At 44.3% G+C, this 19,991-nt stretch overlaps 1 protein-coding gene across 3 annotated transcripts; it reads right to left on the reverse strand.

The window, feature by feature from the left end:
- On the reverse strand, window positions 516–19,762 carry SEC22C (SEC22 homolog C, vesicle trafficking protein). Of its 3 annotated transcripts, none has more exons than XM_013973347.2 (7): window positions 19,305–19,762; window positions 12,527–12,735; window positions 10,500–10,663; window positions 7,985–8,164; window positions 4,448–4,566; window positions 2,966–3,031; window positions 516–1,060 (listed from the first exon to the last, which is right to left on the reverse strand). In XM_013973347.2, exons 2-7 carry the CDS (start codon window positions 12,706–12,708, stop codon window positions 860–862), a joined length of 912 nt encoding a protein of 303 aa, XP_013828801.2. In that variant the 5' UTR covers window positions 12,709–12,735; window positions 19,305–19,762; the 3' UTR covers window positions 516–859. The 3 variants fall into 3 exon arrangements, with proteins under 3 accessions (XP_013828801.2, XP_017922311.1, XP_005695635.2); XM_018066822.1 differs by lacking the exon at window positions 19,305–19,762 and adding an exon at window positions 19,094–19,278; XM_005695578.3 differs by lacking the exon at window positions 19,305–19,762 and adding an exon at window positions 18,877–19,250.

Raw genomic sequence — 19,991 nt, forward strand, 5'->3', positions numbered from 1 at the left:
GCAAAGTGCCACCGTGTGAGTGTGTGACCCACCTACTCTGGTTTGTGGTCAGCTGCAAGGAGTCCTGATACTCTCATTTCTGCTCGTGCTTACAAGTTTATGATCCAGCAGCACTGGTTACTCAATTTTAAAAATATTCAGATATACCCTGCAAATAAATACAAAACACTTCTGTATCCCTACAGTCCCACTACCATGAAAGGTTATATATAAATTAAATAAATTCATTTTTCTCAACCATTATCTCAGCTGCAGTTTGTTCTTAACCCTAAGTGAAGTTCAATTTATATCCAAAATATATTTAAATATTCTAAAGGTATCATATTAGACCTAAGTTATCAAAAATGTAAACAAAATTTCTCTATGTTATACCTATAAACCACTTTTTAAGTTAATTCACCCTGTGCTGACCCTCTTTAAAAAAAAACTCACCAAAGTCACATTTAGACTGAAAAGCTGATACAGATGTTTAAGCGGTTCCTTGGAGACAACTGCCAATTACTTAAAACTACTGATACTGAATCTAGTGGTTTATTGTATCACTCAACGTAAAAGACCAAAATCATTCCATATTGGTCTTCCAGTAATGCGCTTTCTGACTGGGCTCCCAGATTCTGCTGTCCAAAGTGCTGAACTGGAGATTCTGCAGTAACTCTCACACAAAACTGAGACCAGGTGTCCAGCAACTTCATGCTTCCCGCTGCACCGGTGAAAAAATTCTTGGTTCTCAGGATCAGTCTGCTTTGGTTGAAAGGAACTTCGAGGATGGAAACTTGAGGTGAAGCCAAGAAGTAAAAGGGGAAAGGCCGATGACCCTCGGAGGAAAATCAAAGGATCCGTCCATCCCATGGCCTCAGCCTCACACTCCGCAGTCAGACTGCTTGTCCTGAAGCTGCCTCGTCAGTATCTGATGCGAAGACAGGAAAGCCACTCCTATGTGAAAGAGGATTTGCCAGAGGTTCCTCAGCCCATGCAGGTACACGTTGCCCAGGCAAATGAAGAGCAGCATCAGCACCACCTTCACAGTCCTGGCTGGACTATAGAACAGGTACAGATAACACTGAAATGACACCAGAAGAGGGAGGCCCATCAGAGATAACAAGTTGGCCAAGGACAGATGCCAGGCCCATTGACAGTACCCGCCCTGCAATGTCATTTCATACACGTTGGCCTAGTAAACTGAAATTTTTTACAGTGGCGCTTGGACTCACCGGATCAGTTGTTGTCAATTGGTGGATGAAAGTGGGGATTTGGAAGAGATACGAAAAGTGAAATAGAAGGTCACAGGAGGAATGAGAACACAGCCCTCTTGAAAGAATTTAAGAAATACAGACAGACATGTCCAGGCTGTGCTGTACAGAAAGAAGAGATGTGGGTCAGGGATACCCACAGCCAGGCGGGGATACCCTAACAAGAGCAACTGGCCTCCAAAGGAACTTTTCCTTCGGGGGAGTCATAACAGGTGAGAAAGTTGGTGAGAGAAGCTGCGCTTTTACTATATTAGTTTTTCCTGAGTTACAACTACATAGGGGACCACTGTTCCCTAGACAGCCTCCCTGTTACATCTTCAGAAGCATCTCTGACTCAGGGAAAGGTCTTCCAGAATGATGCTTCCTGTAGGGCTATCACACAGAAAGAGGACATTCTTGTTCTGCAAAAGGTGGAAATCATTTTTTGTTTCAATGTTTCAAAAAAAAAGGCACATTCTGAAACCACAGGGCAGTCTACCAAAAGCTCACAGTGAAGTGGGAGGGAGAGTTCCCCATCGAAAGAGCTAATCAAGTAAGACCACAGATGAGGGGATGAAGGTGGAACTGTAAGATCCCTGCAGCCCTGAAACGCAGGTCCAGGAAAATATTCTCGGCAACACCCGTGATCTTGGAGACTTGATTTTCCAAAGAATGAGTGTATTCTCAATCTTAGGTTGAAATTCTCTTTGCACAATCAGATAATTCATAAAAATAGGCCATCTAGGATGTACGCTGAAGAGAGAGGAAGTGCCCTGAGAAAAGAACTTTTAATTAAAAGAAGAGGCTTAAATATGCAGAAAAGGTACTAAAATCCTAGACTTTGTAGAGGGTGGGGAAAGAGAGTCAGGTTTTTTATTAGAATTAACTCTGCTTAAAGGGGATTTAAGTCTTGCCTGGTGGCTCAGATGGTAAAGAATCTGCGTGCAATGCAGGAGACCCAGGTTCGATCCCTGGGTTGAGAAGATCACCTGTAAAAGGGAATGGATAACTCCAGTATCCTTGCCTGGAGAATTCCATGGACAGAGGAGCCTGGTGGGCTACAATCCATGGGGTTACAAAGAGTCAGACACGACCAAGCAACTAACACTGTCACTGCTACGTTTTCACAGGGGATTCAAAACCTCCTTCCTACTCCAGCCCTTAAGTACACAGCTTACCCAAAAATAACTAATAATCAAAGCACTCTAGTTAGTATTATAGTTTTTGTTTCATTTCCTAAGGACAGATTTTACCCAGATGGTATTTCTATTAGAAACAACAATTTTTTTCCCAGTCCTGTGTCTGAAAAAAACAACATATATACCTAGGCATCAGTTCTGCAGAAAGACATTTCTGTACTTGGATGCCCAGCAATAAGCACAAGGCAGGGCTCTGCCTCACACTGGTCAGGCCCAACCCAATCCCCACTGCGGTCTCATCCCTCACTTCTTGGGAGCCCAGTCCCAGTTTCTAGTTTCTGTCCTGCACTGTCAAAGTCCCTGAGACCTAGGGCAAATGACTTTCCCTGTCTGGGCCCAAAAGTCTTCTCTCTGTACAATGAGAGGACTGGACAGGATGGGTGGAAAGTTGTTCTGCTAAGGGCTGGGACTGTCCATGATGTGAACCAATGTCTTGGTGGAACAAAAGCAGGATCTGGAAATTCACTGATGGTTCCAACAGAGCAAAATAAGGTAATGGGTTTAACCCACTCACTAAAACATCAACATTTCACCCACCTGGAAAATGCAGGCTACAAAAGGAATCAGAAAAGCCAGAATATTTCCAATTTCTTCATGTGCAACCTAAGACAAATAAGAGGAACACAAGAAAAGGAATAGTTAGAGGGAATGAACACTGTGACATGAAGTGCATTACTCTGCATTGGGTCTGGTATAACCAACAGTACAAAATCCCCGCCTGGGTGAGAAACCAGCCCCTGTTCACGTATCAGACCAGGGGGTGACATAAAATCCTTCTGAATGGCCTGGACACACCAAGCATGTCCAGCTCCCATGCATGTGTGCTGAGCCCGCAACCTGGAATGTCCCCACCCCCAGCCCCGCCAACCTCTCAAAATCCAACTCATCTGTCAGTACTAACTTTCCCCAGGTCCTCCCACCTCCTAGTGATGTCACCATACTCTGCGATGTGCCCTGAGGCACGTCTTGAGCAACGAACCCCTGTTCCAGTGCATACAGACATTTGGTAAGTATCTGCTTATGAGTCATCATAAACAATAAGAGTGGGAACCATAGCACGTGTTGGCCAAAGATGGGGTGTGGAAATAGCCAGCCACCACTCAGGGCCCAGGATGCTGCCATTCCCCAAACACCTTGGTCTCTGTAAGGCCCCTGAGATTCAACCTCAGCTGCACTTCAGATTTTAGCTACCATGTGCTTGGGTGTGACTCTGGCTTTTTTTTAAGTTGAAGGATAGTTGATTTAGAGTCTTGTGTTAATTTCTGCTATACAGCAAAGTGACTCAGTTACACACACACATATATTCTTTTTTATCTTCTTTTCCATTATGGTTTATCTCAGGAGATTGGATACAGTTCCCTGTGCTTAACAGTAGGATCTTGTCTATCCATTCTAAATGTAATAGTTAGCATCTACTTATCCCCAACTCTGTTTTTAAAGTTAACATCTACCTATTCATGCTCATAATGGTTCCATGCTTGTTTTTAAGTGCTTGAAATACTTCAACATTTAAAAATAATAAGTAAAAAGCATTAGAATAAAAAGCTGCTTTGAGATGAGCAGGCTGGCAAATCAACTTCATAGTGATACAGTTCTTTTGACAAAGACACGGGAAGGCTGGTATCCATCTGAATGATATAAATCAGATTATGAGACAACTCTACCAGGGGAAAAAGGGCCTGAACCTTAAAGGCTGAGAGTCAAACTTTGCCTTGGATGAACAATCCAGCCCCTGCAGGGACTCTCGGGGTCCCCAGGGTCCCCGGGGTGGCTGGCTGTCCTTGTAGCAAGTTGTCCATTTCTCACCAGTATTCCAGCAGCCCCTTTGGCTTCTCAGCAAAACAAATACAAAAGAACAAGTTTCTTATTTGCTCAACTCACTATGAAGAATAAAACAAGAAGTAAGAATTTTACTTCAATTTTTAAAACATAGTGAATAATAACCTTATAAACAATATGCACCCACATCTGCTTCTTCCATTGCGTGTCTTTCTATTTAAACTGTACAGAAAAGGTTACCTGTAAAGAATGTTCTGCGAGGTGAATTCCGCGAATGAGGTTCAGGGCAGCGCACATGATGTTGAGAATAAGGGAGAGGATGCCCAGGGCTGTCACTGGTTCCATTCGGAAACTAGGAGCTTCACAAGGAAGAAAAGGAAGTGTTTAGTGAAAACAATTTCTATATGAAAAAAAAAAGTAAAAACATGAACTAGACCTCTGCTAATAAAAAAGTTCAATTAAACACACAATTGCAAACCTATTAATTTAAAAAGCAGCTGTAGTTAGAGTGGGAAATGGCAAGGGATGAAGGACAGAAAGGATCTGGGAATTCAAGGTGAATTTCTTCAAGAAAGAGCCCCTTCTCTAAGCAAGGATAGATTTTCTTAAGTGCTTCATTTCCTTTCTATTTAAGCCAGCGGTTCTCAGCCAGAGATGATAAGGCTCTTCAATCAATGTCTAGGGACATTTTGGATTGTCCTCCCTGGGAACAGGTTGCTACAATGTACAGGACAGCTTCCATAACAAAGAATTTCCAGTACAAAATGTCAGTAGGGCTTAGGTTGAGAAATCCAGATTTAAAACTATTTATGGCTTTAGTTGTAAATTGGCTGTCAAACCCTAAAGCTTTTCTATTACACACTTCAACCATCAGCATGTAAAATGTTCCATTCTTTTTCTGGTAGGGACAATATTCAATGTCCTGTGTGCTTCTGGAGCAATTCATAGCAAATGCGATTTTTAAAATTTCAAAGTTATTGGGAAGAGGAGGGAAACATGTATTACTTCAGCTACAAGCTATTTCCAGAACTCTAATCAAGACAAAATGATCATTCCCTCTTTAAAGATAACTGCTGAAACTGATTCTGGTTCACACCATTAAGCAGGGTCCCACCCATTCTCTTGCTGTGCTCCTTTTATTAATTTTATTTTTTCACCGTGCCACTTGGCATGTGGGATCCTAGTTCCCTGGCTAGGGGTGAACCTCCGGTCCCCAGCATTGGAACTGTGGAGTCTTAGCCACTGGACCACAAGGGAAGTCCTTGCTATCCTCCTTTTAAATCATCCTTTTTTGTCCTCACATTTCCCGCATATGCATACACACACACACACACACAACAACAACAACAACAACCCAACTGAAGCCTACTGTTAGTGTGTTAGTTTAAACTATCAAAATTCCTCTCAGAACAGAGCTACCTGTTAAGACTCTAGACTTGGGACAATAGTGGGGGAGTCAAACCACAGTAAAACGTCCTAGAAAGATAGGCAAGTTGTCACCTTCTGCATTTGCTCCTCTTGTCTACGTGGTTAAAACACAAAACATACATCACAAAGTGACCCTGCCTTCAGGTACAGCAAAGGAGAAGCTTGGGGTCTGATGCCCCAGTCGTCCTTCCATGAATGTTAAGTCCAATCCCAATGTAAATTACAACTGACTGAAGGGCACAAGAGTCAATCCAGGAACTCACTGATTGAAATAGTTCAAATCAAAAACCAAAGTTAAGCCAAAAAATGCAAACATTTTAAAAACACCACTTTCAAAATTCAAGCAATGAGTTTAGCATAAAACTGTTAACAAAGTGACTAGACTGTTATAGTATAGATGGTTCTATCTTCCAGGGAAGGATTATACTATTACAGAGTTCTTAGAATGCAAATATCCAAGTTGGTTTAACTGGATATAACTGTAAACGAACAATACAAAAAAGCATGCTTTGCTATGTGCCAGGTATTGAATGCTTCATGTTGTTAGTGGCAGACTAAGTCACGGATGCCAGGGCACTGCGAATATGTTCATCAACACTTCATTTCTCAGACAAGGACTCAGAAATCCGAAGGGATAGAGGGATGTCTCTGGGTCCCACAGAGAACCCAAAAGCGAGAGGTCCAGTAGGCCTGGTCCTGACCCCTGCCCGCTCTCATCCCCACAGCTCTCCACTCCCTCTATCAAGGAGTTGGGGTTTCTTGGTGGAGATTTGCAATGTTTCACCATTGTAGTGATGAGATAAGGACTCACTGTTAAAGGAAAAAAGCAAAGAGAGAGAGAATGTACAAATCTGTACTATTCAACAAGTGACTTCCAGCAAAAGAGAATGAAAATCTCCTTCAGCTCAGTTCAGTTGCTCAGTCATGTCTGACTCTAACCCCATGAACTACAGCACACAGGCTTCCTTGTCCATCACCAACTCCCGGAGCTTGCTCATGTCCACCAACTCATGTCCATTAAGACAGTGATGCCATCCAACCATCTCATCCTCTGTCTTCCCCTTCTCCTCCTGCCTTCATCTTTCCCAGCATCAAGGTCTTTTCTAATGAGTCAGCTCTTCACATCAGGTGGCCAAAGTATTGGAGCTTCAGCTTCAGCATCAGTCCTTCCAATGAATATTCAGGACTAATTTCCTTTAGGATGGACTGGCTTGATCTCCTTGCTGTCCAATGGACTCTCAAGAGTCTTCTCTAACACCACAGTTCAAAAGCATCAATTCTTTGGCACTGAGCTTTCTTTATGGTCCTCTCACATCATATGTATGGTCTCTCACATCCATACATGACCACTGGAAAAACCATAGTTTTGACTATAACGGACCTTTGTCAGTAAAGTAATGTCTCTGCTTTTAAATATGCTGTCTAGGTTGGTCATAGCTTTTCTTCCAAGGAGCATGCAGCTTTTAATTTCATGGATGAAGTCACCATCTGCAGTGATTTTGGAGCCCAAGAAAATAAAGTCTGTCACTGTTTCCATTGTTTCCACATCTATTTGCCATGAAGTGATGGGACCAGATGCCATGATCTTCATTTTTTGAATATTGAATTTTAAGCCAGCTTTTTCACTCCTCCTTCACTTTCATCAAGAGGCTCTTTAGTTCCTCTTTGCTTTCTGCCATAAGGATGGTATTATCTGCATATCTGAGGTTATTGATATTTCTCCCTGAAATCTTGACTCTGGCTTGTGCTTCATCCAGTCCGGCATTGTATATGATGTACTCTGCATATAAGTTAAATAAGCAGGGTGACAATATACAGCCTTGACGTACTTCTTTCTCAATTTTGAACCAGTCTGTTGTTCCACGTCAGCTTCTAACTGCTGCTTCTTGACTTGCATACAGATTTCTCAGGAGGCAGGTAAGGCGGTCTGGTATTTCCATCTCTTTAAGACTTTTCCACAGTTGTTGTGATCCACACAGTCAAAGGCTTTAGCATAGTCAATGAAGCAGATGTTTTTCTGGAATTCTCTTGCTTTTTGTGTGATCCAACAATACCGTTTATATATGCAGGGTTCACCCTGCTTAAGAAAACAACCTGCTAAGTCACTCTTCTAAATTTCATCAGAGGAGCTGCCTCCCTTCAGATCAACTTACTTGTCACAATGGTCAAGTTTCCTTCTTTTTTTTTTAATAAAAGCCACCTGGAAACAATATCAGCCCATGTCTTTTCCCCCACATATTTTATATACTGCCCCCCACCCAAACACCTTCCTAGTCGAACAATCAATGTCCATTTGAAATACACACTCTCACCTCATTTTCATCAATACCAGAGAAGCAGGCCACCTACCTGGCTCCAGGTGCATCAGTGTGTGTCCGTTCATCACCCCGTTAGCCACATCTGTGTCTTCCAGGGTGAGAACCACTGGCGGCTGGAACTTGAGTTCCTCCTGAATTTTTCCGAAGCTGCTGTCCATCTGGGTGGAACTTACATAGTTAAAATGCCACTTCACTTTCTGAATGACATTATCTGTGAAAGGAGAGCAGTCCAAACTGAATGTCATCACAATGGATGTTATAAGACTATAGGTACACAATGAAATTTGCATTTCTAAGCAAGCTAATAAGTTAGCCAGACTTTGAAGAGTGTCAACTACACATGAGGGTCGAATGATTTGTAGATATCAGGACTGGTCTCATCAGTCTCTCAAAGGAGAATAATTAAAATATGACAGTCTGTCCATTAGGACCTCAGTGGCAAGGGAATCAGGGGACAGGCTTGAGTCTTAGCTCAGGCACAACTCATAGTACAAACCTGGGCCATTCCCAAAGGATTTCTAAGATTGCAAAATGGGGACAGTCATTCTTGACCTGATTATCTCAAGAAAAGGCATGTGAAAAAAACTACAAATGAATGTGAATATGTTGTGCAAACCAGGATGGAAGGTATTGGTTTTAATTATTTTATTTACATTTAGTATTAATCCATCACCAACTTTTAATAAGTACTTGAGGTGAAGTTTCAAATATATTGACAAAACAAAATCATGTATAATTCTAGTATCTGTGTGGGGTGTGTGTGCACGTGCTCAATCATATCTGACTGTTTGTGACCCCATGGACTACAGCCCGCCAGGCTCCTCTGTCCATGAGATTCTCCAGGCACGAACACTGGAGTGTGCTGCCTCCAGGGGATCTTCTCAACTCAGGGAGTGAACCTAGGTTTCTTGCATCTCCTGCATTGGCAGGTGGATTCTTTACCACTGAGCTACCTGGGAAGCTCTAATATCCACGTACTTTTACTTTCATCCTACTCTCACTCAGTAATGAGCAAATGTGATGCCAGGAAGGGGGTCCTGTGAGACAAAGCCCACCACTTTCAAAGGAAGAGGCATGCAGAGATGAGAGGGCAGAGGAAACACAGGTCTACCAGCTCCCAATCAAATGACAGCCAAGGGATGCTGCAGCTATGGTCTACTTGGGGACACAGAAGAAGTGGGGCTGACAGCGGCAGTCCTCACAGGGAGACTCAAGAGGAACTGTGGTCTAAGTCACAGGCCTACCAGGTGCAGGCTGGAGTACCAGGCAGGTTCCCAGCACCTCTGGGTGACACCAAAAGACAGTGCTGGCCCTATTACTGATGGACTGGCCACAGGCCACACGAGGGGGTGTGAGCAGTAGTTGCCAGAAAGCCTAAGTGGCCACACTTCCAGGTGCCAGCCCTGCACCTGACCCTGAGGACCAAATGCGGTCAGCCCCTCGTTCAAGAGCATCACGGGGACCATGGCAGGTTACACTGAGACTGGAGAACCCCCCAACTCCCACCTCCATTCCTTTTCTCCCCCTCAAAAATGACCTCAATCACACCTGACAGAAACAGGGCCTATGCTATCACAACTGCTGTGTTCCAGACCCTTGAGCCTCCACAGGGCCTCTCTGGCAGAGCCTAGAAAAGTAGTCTTGTCTTCCAGAGCTGTGCTTCTCAAACCTCTGCATGAGGACCGGTGTTTCCTTATTTTCAAATGGTTGCATACAGACACTTGGATAAAATACAACTGAAAATGTCACAGGAATGTCCAAGCACCGTAAGAATGTCTAACCTTTTCTTGGCACTCCCTGTATGTGCCTCGCGCTGGAAGCACAGGTCCCCGACCACCCTTGAGCAGCGCTGCTCTAGAGCAGGGGTCAGCACAGTGTTCCCAGAGTGCCAGACAGACAACGTTTTAAGCTCACAGGCCCCAGATGGCCCGTCACAATAGCTTACCTCTGCCAGGGAAGGGCAAAAGCAGCCACAGACAACCCGTTAGTAATAGAGAAAGCATGGCTATGTTCCCCTTTATTTACAAAAATAGACTCTCAGCCCGCCGTTTGCTGACCCCCTGCTCCAGAATAAGATACAGGATTCACCCTCTTCCACCCTGCTCCAGGCTCTGGAGAGGTAAAAAGCCAGAGTGTTGGACCTGGCTCCAAGTTTGCAGGCCCCTTTCATTGCTGTGAAATTTCATGAAAGTGAAGTGAAGTCGCTCAGCCATGTCCGACTCTTTGCGATTCCATGAACTGTAGTCTACCAGGCTTCTCTGTCCATGGGATTTTCCAGGCAAGAATACTGGAGTGGGTTGCCATTTCTTTCTCCAGGGGATCTTCCTGACCCAGGGATCAAACCCAGGTCTCTTGCATTGCAGGCACTTTACCCTCTGAGCCACCAGGGAAGCCCCCTGAAATTTCATGGCATGGGGCTATTCTTCATTGACATGGTCCTGAACCTCCAGTGGTTTTCCCTGATGGTCAAAGCAAAACTCAAACTGGAAATTCTAAACATACAATGCTGCAAGAGAGAACAACAGCTAAGAAAGTGCATTACAAACCAAATTCAAGAAAGGCATACGGCCTGGAGGCGAGGCCCACGCAGGTGGTGTCATAGGAAGCTGTGAATTCCCACCACAGCGTCTCCAGGAAGCAGAAGGCCATGGCTGCTGGACACTGGAGGGAGCAGATAGCCATGCAGGCCACGTCCCTCGAAGAAGAGAAGCTGGAACGAAAGGGACTAGGTCACCAGGGAACTGACCCACATATTCACATCCTGCACCCAGCCATCACCTTGCCTCCACTCTGGATTTGCTGGGCCTTGAACAGTCTGGAGCTGTCTGTTGCATACATATCGTCTCTTCAGGTGGACCTGCCTGGGACTGTGCCTTTCTTACACTTCCTCGAAAATGTATAGCAGCATTTGCCACTGACAAGGTGTGATTACTCTAACTTGCCTGCGTCCATGCTAAGTTGCTCAGTCATGTCCGACTTTTTGTGACCCCTTAGACTCTAGACTGTCAGGCTCCTCCGTCCATGGGATTCTCCAGGCAAGAATGCTGGAGTGCATTGCCGTGCCCTCCTCCAGGGATCACTTTAACTTACTGATCATTAAACAAGCTATGGGACTGCTCACCTATAAGAAAAAAATGTCTCAGTTTCCTCTGTGAAAATAATGGTGAATACTTAAGTTAAAAGACAAAGGAGTAAACACTGCATATTCTGCCTTTCAAATAATGACTGAATTGCCCAGAATTTCATTTGAAGTCATAGGTTTTTGCTTTTTTAACTGAGAAAAGGTTTCCTCTTTGAGGTACAGCACAAAATGTGCATAGAATGTGAGATTATTCCAGCCTAACGAGGACAGGACCCCCAAGGAAGGGGGTTTCAGATACCCAGAGAAGGGAGCTGCAGATACGGGCAGATGCAGCTTAGCGCTGGCTCCTGAGCACCTGAGCTCGGCCAACAGGTGACAGCTTCACATGCCTGCCATCTGGGTCCCTCTTCAGGCCACAACTCTTCTTGCCTGACAGCACCACCTAGTCTGGAGGCAGGCCTAGACTTTCCCTTTCGTTTCCTTGATTCTGAGACTGGACTACTCTAATGGATCCCACCTCATCGGGTGAATCAAAATTTTACTATTAAAGGGAGCAAAAAAGGACTTGGGAAGTGAAAACCTAAATTCTGGAAAAGAGAGATGTAAAATCTGTAACAGGCCATTTTGAGATTTCAAAACCTGCCTTGCCCCTGATCCGTCCACAGGACATCTTTCGTCTCTAAGCCCTAAAATAAGAAACGACACACAAGGAGCAGAACCTGGCTCCTAGTTGGGCTGCACTCAAATCCTGGCTCTACCACCTTAGTTAAAAAGTTGTTTAACCTCAGTTTCCTTCCCTGTAAAATAGGTCTAATACCATTATCTACCTCATAAGCCACCTACAGCACTTAGAATAGGGCCTAGACCGCAGAAAACAGTATTAGTTCTTATGACCATGATTACTGTAACCACCTGATTCCTGCTTCCACTGGAGCACTGGCCTCACTGTATCATGCTCAGTGTCCTCTCACTTGACTTGGAGTTCCTTGAGAAGACGGACCTACCTATGCTCATTTTTCACTCCCTGCTCCTGTCACATAAAATTTTTTTTTTACTTTGAAATTTGTTTTAAAGGTGAAAAAAATTTAAAAAGCAAAAACTGAGGGCTAAAACTCCAAGTCAAGCCTTATTTTCTTGGCGTCCTCACTCTCATCCTTTTCTTGTCCTGACATTTAATCCAGTATTTCCTCCCGACTTGCCTTTTCTCCACGCCTGCACCCTAATGCAGAAAAAACTAGCAAACTAAAAGCGTGAAGACCGGGTGACCCGGTGCTCGCAGTGCTCATGGCCTCTCCGCTCACAGTGAGGTGGGAGTGAGGCAGCAAAGCTCGAGCGCCTTTGATTCTGCTGTGGATACACACGACCTCGAACCGCTGTCTAACGTGAGACCTCCTCTTCATATGGTGTGATTAGCATAAGGCCACCTCCGCACATGGTTCAGAGTGACCCAAATTGGGCTGATATTCTGGAACAGGGAACAGGCTTGCTTACTGGATGCTGAAGTCACATCCTTCTGCGGAACCTCGACCTGGATACTGGGCCAGTTGCAAGGCTAAAGTCTTGAGGCGTCTCCTGCATTCCAGGAAGTCTTGGCTGTGGTAGAAATCAGTGGAGGCCGAGAGGGGCAGTCCATCCCTCACCCTTACCACGCAGGCAAAAAGGATCAAGGACATGGTCCGCAAGAGAAGTCATGAGGACACCTGAGGAAGGAAGGTCACCTTGTTACTGAGGGCCCAGCAATGAGCTGCCAGCACCCCGCCCTGGAAATGTTCACTCTGGGTTGTCTCACCCTCACTTCTACCATAAACGCAAATGTGGCTGTTATTATAATTTCCCTGCCCTCTGTTGCTAGATCACTCCCAACTGTCATCCCTCCATTAGCCTCCCTGTCTCATCTTCACTTGAAATCCTCCTTTTCCTTCTCTCTAATGAATGTCTCCATTTCCAGAGTTAAACCAACTGAGATGAGGGAATGGAGATGTGAGGAAGCAGGCCAAAAGAGAGCCACAGCAGTGACAGTGAGGAACAGGACACAGGCCGCAAGACGGCCCCAAAGGGACAGAAGAGCCTGACACTGGTGCAGCAGGGACAGGGTCCAGGGAGCTGCGCATTTCAGGTCCTCCATGGAGGTAAGTGCTGAGTGATTCACTTGCCATAGCCTCACCTGCAGTGGAGGGGTTCTGCGCATTTAACCTAAAGCTGGTGGCAAGGAAGGCAGGAGGCGAAAAGAAAACAGAGAGGATAGCGTGTCCTCCCGAATTTCTGCACGTTTGACACTGAGCCAATCTTCAGAATGATGACAGTTCCTCCAGATGGCTAAAGTAAGTCATTTAGCAAATAGTATTACAGTAAGATACTAAATATTTAGCCATGATAGGTGAGCACCATTAAGAAACACTAGGGAACAGATTTGGAGGCCTCACGGGGCCTGAGGCAAACTGGAACCAGGTGCTTCTCAGGGTGGAAACAGCCCTGGACCAGTTCTGCAGGCAGAGCCTGGCAGGGGTTTCAGCCCCCATCTGTGACTTCTGCGGACTTCTGTGCTCGCACGGGGCGTCAGCTCACACCTGCATGCGGCTGCAGCCAGGGATTAGGGGGGTGGCTCTATCAGCTTTCATGCATCTTTCCATGCATCCACACATCCTGTTTCACAGACCCTGTTGTCAGGTCCTCTACCTGGATAGGATATTAGCAGGTGTGTGCACTGCTAAAGAACACTGGGGATATAATCTGGCACCTCAATTCCCATGAGCAGTAGGAAACGGGAGCCCGAGGATACACGCTACTCTTTTCACCTCTGTGGCTCCGTGCATTCTTCACCTGAGTTCACACTCCTCAGATCTCCCCACATCCAAATCCACACCAAGGACTGTCTCCAATACACCCTCCTAGAAGTACTTTTACCTCTCTCTACATTCGCAGAGAAACTACGTCTTTGTTTCCTATGTTACTGACTTACCATTTCTACTACCAACGGTAAGTTCTAAGAATAAAGGCCATCTCTGTAATGGATGAATGGATAAATAATCCCAGTTTAAACAGGAAGAAACTGCGGTAGTATAAAAATAAGAGAAGGCTAAAGGCTTCCCCAGTGCCTCAGATGGTAAAGAATATGCCTGCAATGCAGGAGACAGGGGTTCAATCCCCAGGCCGGGAAAATCCCCTAGAGAAGTGAATGGCAACCCACTCCAAGGGTATTCTTGCCTGGGAAATCCCATGGACAGAGGAGTCTGGTGGGTTACAGTCTGTGGGGACACAAAAGAGTCAGACATGAGTTACCAACTAATCAACAACAACTACAAAATAAAAATTAGTCTGCCAGGCAACAGACCATACATAGCCCATTTCTCCTATCTCCTCACACTTTCCATTGAGGGGTAAAAATGCAAAAAATCTAAGGAACTAGGAAAGGAAGAAATAAGCAAGAAATAAAATGACTCCTATCTGCAGATGACATAATTGTCTACATGGAAGATCCCTGAGAACCCACAAGAAAACAAAAAACAAAAAACCTCCTAAAATGAAGGAGGAGTTCAACAAGGTTTCAGAATATAAGATCAACATACAAAAATCAATTCTTTTTCTACGTACCAGCAATGGATGCATAGAAACAAAAATTAAAAATACCATTTATCATCATCCCCAAAATGACCTCAATAAAGCTATATTTTTTTAATGCAATGTTAGTTGCTCAGATGTGTCCGACTGTTTGTGATCCCATGGACTGTAGCCCAGCAGGCTCCACTATCCATGGGATTTCCCAGGCAAGAATAATGGAGTGGGTTGCCATTCTCTTCTGCAGGGAGTCTTCCTGACCCAGGGATCGAATCCAGGTCTCCTGCACTGCAGGCAGATTCTACACCATCTGAGCCACCAGGGAAGCCCATTTTTAATGCAATACTTAGGTGTAAATCTAACAAAACATGTATGGGACTTGTATGCTGAAAACTACAAAACACTGCTGAAAGAAATCAAAGAGGTCCTAAGTAAGTGAGGAGATATACCATGTTATGAACTAGAAGACTCAACACAGTAAAGATCTCCCCCCAAAGTGGTATACAGGTTCAATGTAATTCCTATAAAAATATCAGCAAGATAGTTTATAGATATAAATAAGAATATTCTAAAATTTATATGGAAAGGCAAGGAAGCTAAAATAGCTAAAACAATTTTGAAAAAGAATAAAGGGGACCATACCTCACTATCCTATTTCAAGACTTGTTGTATAGCTACAGTAATCAAGACTGTGTGTTATTAGCAGAGGGATAGGCGCACAGATCAGTGAAACAGAATACAGAACCCACAAATTAGACCTACACAAGAACAGTCAAATGATTTTGGCAATGGTACAAAAGCAATTAAATGGAAGAAGGACAGATTTTTCAACAAATGGTGCTGGAGCAATGACTATCTATAGGGTTAGAAAGAGGGGGAAAGGGAGGTGTGAACGGACAGAAGGAAAACAAAAAAAGAGAATCTTGACCTAGTCTCACACCTTACATAAAAAGGAAATCAAAATAGATCATAAATTTAAATGTAAAAACTAAAAGTATAAAAGTAGAAGAAAACAAAGAGAACTTGTGGAAGGGTTCTCATGTATGAGACCAACAGCACAATCCAGAAAAGAAACTCCAATAAATTGGATTTCATCAAAGTTTAAAACTTTTGCACTGCCAAAATCCACGTGAAGAGGATGAAAAGAAAAGCGAGAGAGTGGGGAAAATATTTTTAAACCACACACCTCCTAAAGGACTCTAGATATTTAGAATTTTTTTAAAGCACTCTCAAAAGTCAACAGTGATAAAACAAAAGATCCAGTTAGAAAATGGACAAAGCACATGAACAGACATTTCACCAGAGGACACAGAGATGACGAAAAAGAGTGTGAAAAGATATCTAGCATCTCTAGCTATTAAGGGAAATGCAACTTAAGATCACAGTGAGATAATATTACATATTGATTAGAACAGATAGAAAAATTTTAAGTGACAATTTTTAAGTGGCAAACCTGCACAGGAACAGGATCTCTCACACACTGCTGAGAGGACTTTAACATAGTACAGTCACTCTGGAAAATACGTTTGGCAAGGAATGTAAGTTTGGCAGTTGTTTTTTTAAACTAACCATGCGATTATCATACAATCTATCAGTCATACTCTGTGCTATCTCTGCAAATTCCTGTCAGGATAACTGCTGTTGTGTTCAGTTGCACAGTCGTGTCCAACTCCTTGTGACCCCACGGACGGCAGCCAGGCCTCCCCATCTCTCACTGTCTCCCAGAGTTTGCCCAAGTTCATGTCCACTGAATCAGTCAGTATAATTACTTTAACATAAAAATGGAAATAAGTATTAACTTAAATTTTTTATATCCCTTACTTAAATTCAGCTCATATTTGTTTTTTATGTTTAAATGTCATTTAAAAATGTCTCTTCTAGTAGAACAATATTCTTTTATGCTAATTAAATGTAATTCTGCTGATTTATGCATGAATATTGAAGGGTATGTTTTATATGGAGCAGCTCTGCAACTAAATAACATTTCCAAACTGGAAGGTACTATAATTTCTGAATTCATTAAAATAAAAGCTGCTTGCAGATAATCAGAATTCAGTTTATAAAAGGAAAGCAGTGGCATGAATCTGGAAAATCATGCCTCAGTTACAGAAAAAGTTATACAAGGACAAAGGCAGCTGAAGAGTGCTCACACAGACACACAAATCCGTCTTACTGGCTCCTTCTACAGGCCAAGGGACCCTATAACCTAGCACCATGCCTGGACATATTAGGAAGCTCTCAATATAACTTTTAAACTAATAAAACTTATCTAAAAACTAAGTTTCAGAACTAATAAAAAAGCTTTCCTACAATAAATCTCCACTTGGAAAAGAGAACGAGGTTTACATAAATGAAAAATTTTAAAAGAAACTGAAGTAGTAATCAAATATAGCACCCTAGTTACTATTAGAGTTTATAAAAATTATATTTTAATCTGCCTCTGCCATTTCCTAAATCCTTTTCTCAGCATCTATTTATAAACTGATCATGTCATCAATTGTCCCTATTCTACTGGCAAAAGGCTGTGCTTAGCTGGAGGGCAGCCTGGTTCCCACTGGTTTCTTTGCACCTCTGTATCCTCAACCCTCTTCCAAACCTCTACTACACTTCTCCTCCTCTTTCCAAAGACAGAAAGGGGAAAAGACAAACAGCACTTAACAACCAGCCCTTACCAAACAGAAATTTAAATAAGCAAAACAAGTTTGACTTGGCACACATATATCCAAACACAAGGGTTCACCATAAGGCATTGCTCACATCTCAAAACCACAATACATAGGACAAAATAGAGAAAATTACATTTCCCTTACTGAAATCACCTTCAGCCACAGGACTTGAGAACTGGGCATACCTCATTTGTAGTTCAAGAGAGTGCTTTGGTTCTGCATTGCTTGGGGATGAGGTAGGGAGGAAGGTTACAGGTCAAGTTTGCCATTCCTTAGGAGCTAAGAAGAGTAGGGGATGGAATTTGATACCAACTAATGTTATATGCCAGGTTTCCCAGGTGGCTCAGTGGTAAAGAATCCACACGCCAACGCTGGAAACACAGGAGACATCTGCTGTTCGATCCCTGGATCGGGAAGATCCCCTGGAGAAGAAAATAGCAACCTACTCCAGTATTCTTACCTGAGAAATCCCATGGACAGGGAGCCTGATGGGCTATAGTCCATGGGGTCGCAAAGAGTTGGGCATGGCTGAGTGCACACACACACACACAATATTATATGCCAGGCACTTTGCTATGAATTTTTACACTGATGATGTTTAATGCTCATAACTATCTATGAGGCGGGCATAATCCATACTGGACAGATGGGGAAATGGTAGTTCTAAAGCTCAAGCGGCAGAGCTAGTATTCCATCCCAAACTTCCTTACTCAGAAATACTGGAAAGCCTGTGATCTTTCCAGTACACTCTGTGTCTCTAAATCCAGTCTTTGGGATTACAGCAACTCTATCTTGCTAAGACAGTTCCTTCCCCTGGAGCATTCATACTTAGAACGAATCAGGGATCTGTTAATGAAAGAAGCCAAGACCTAGGGTTACACTAGTTACAACTGCTCCTCACTCATTGTATTCCTTTGGATAAGTCACTTTTCCTCTCTGATCAGCAGTCATCTTTGGATGCCTTTGATCTCTGAGGCTCTTTCTAAGGATAAAAAGCTTTGGGACCCCAAAATGTTCTCTGTGTTGTAAACACAAACTCTTAGAGCTATAACAACATTGCCTAAAATGTGTTTTCCAGGGCAAACCATTATGTCAATTTAATTCTATTTAGCAATAACAAAGGATTCAATTATTTACATTTTCATTTTACTAAAATTATCTCTATCAGAATCAATTCCTTTCTTTGTACATTTAATGAAAATTGACCCTATCCACCGTCTGAATTTTATTTCTTTTCTGACCATGTCACAGATTTCACCAATTACTTTTCACCATTGGGAATATTCTTTTGTGGCTTTGATGTCTACAAACCTAATTAAGCACTGGAGTGCTTAATCCTTCTGGCACTGGAATCTCGATGTAATCCTATAACGGGCACATATGCTCATCACCTCCGACATCTGGTGTTCACAAAAGCTGGTCTACTAAACCCAGTATCTGGTAAACCAAGTCTTACAAGATCGGCACGCTAAGGGAAGTTTGTTATTAAAATACTCTGGCGTGAGGTTCGTGGATAATTAAGTAAACAATCATCCCATCATTCGGACACACCCCGTCTCCTCCCACTGTGGGCAGCGCTCCACTGGCATCTGGCAACTGAGGGTTCCCACAGGCTCGCACCTTGGGTCGTCCTGGAGTCAGGAGAGCAGCTGGCGGCAGAAAGGGGAGCCGAGACTTCGGGAAGCCCCAAGAAGCCCCGGAGAGCTAAACCGGGCCAGAGGGCCGGACGGGCCGGGGTGGAGGGGGCTCCACTTCCAGGCCCGCCCTGCGCCACACCCGACCCCGCCTGCTCTCGGCTAACGGACCGCAGCGCCCGCCTCAGCCCGCCAGCCCTCACCTCGCCCCGACAGTGGCCTCCGGGAGTCGGCGGCCTCCCGCCGCGCCACCCTCTGCCTCCTCTGCAATCAGCCCACCCGGCAGACCTGTCCCGGGTCACAGGCAGCCCAGGCACAGGTAGACGACCCTGCGCATGCGCGAGTCTTGAACCACAACATCCCCCTGCCCCCGCTTATTCGCTGGTGCCGAGCAACACCCACACCCAAACTGACCAATCCTGGCGCGCCTCCACTGCCGGGTCCCGGAGGAGTCTTGAATGAAGGACTTCTTAAAGGGCTTCGACCCAAATGTAGATTGGGCATGGCTGGGGAGCGCCTTCCAACTTTCCTCGCGTCTCCCGGTTCTCACCCGCTTGGGTCTGAGGTCCAAGTATGTAATTCCCACGTCCGGAGGTGCGAAGAGGCTTCTCAGTTTAAGCTTAGTTTCTGCCGGGGTAGCGAAAGGTTCTGATGTGTGGAAGTAGGGAGGTTCCGCGTGACGACGCGACACGCCCGGGGCGTGGGTATGTGCTGGGCGAGAGGCTCGAGATAGTCAAACCAAAGATCACAGCCTGTTGCCAGCCTGGATGAGGTGCCAAAGTCCGGCCCCAAGGGACACACTCCAGTCTAGGAGGCGGACGTACTCACAGACTGGTGATTGATCAACTGAAGGGAGATGGGAACGACTATTCACCCATTTATTCATTTAACAAATTGTAAGCACCTGCTGCGAACCAGACACTATGCCAGCAACTGCAGACAAAACGAGTAACTCCTGACACCAAAACTTATATTAAGAGGGGAGAGAAGACTGACAGCACCCATACTGCAATATACAACACATGTTTAAGTACAAACTGAGCTATGTACTCATCGGAGAGGAGCACGGATTTTGAAAGGATTTACTGGGGCTTCTGGCCT

Source organism: Capra hircus, chromosome 22 (assembly GCF_001704415.2).
Source record: "Capra hircus breed San Clemente chromosome 22, ASM170441v1, whole genome shotgun sequence".
In the NCBI taxonomy this organism is placed as follows: Eukaryota; Metazoa; Chordata; class Mammalia; order Artiodactyla; family Bovidae; genus Capra; species Capra hircus.

Excerpts from the sequence above, each read along its gene's own strand:
- SEC22C (XM_013973347.2), bottom strand. The coding sequence starts at position 12,708 with ATGTCCTTGATCCTTTTTGCCTGCGTGGTAAGGGTGAGGGATGGACTG. Across the intron at positions 3,032-4,447 it reads TCGCAGAACATTCTTTACAG|GTTGCACATGAAGAAATTGG; the intron begins GTAACCTTTTCT and ends TATTTGTCTTAG. Across the intron at positions 1,061-2,965 it reads TTGTAGCCTGCATTTTCCAG|TGTTATCTGTACCTGTTCTA; the intron begins GTGGGTGAAATG and ends GTGTCATTTCAG.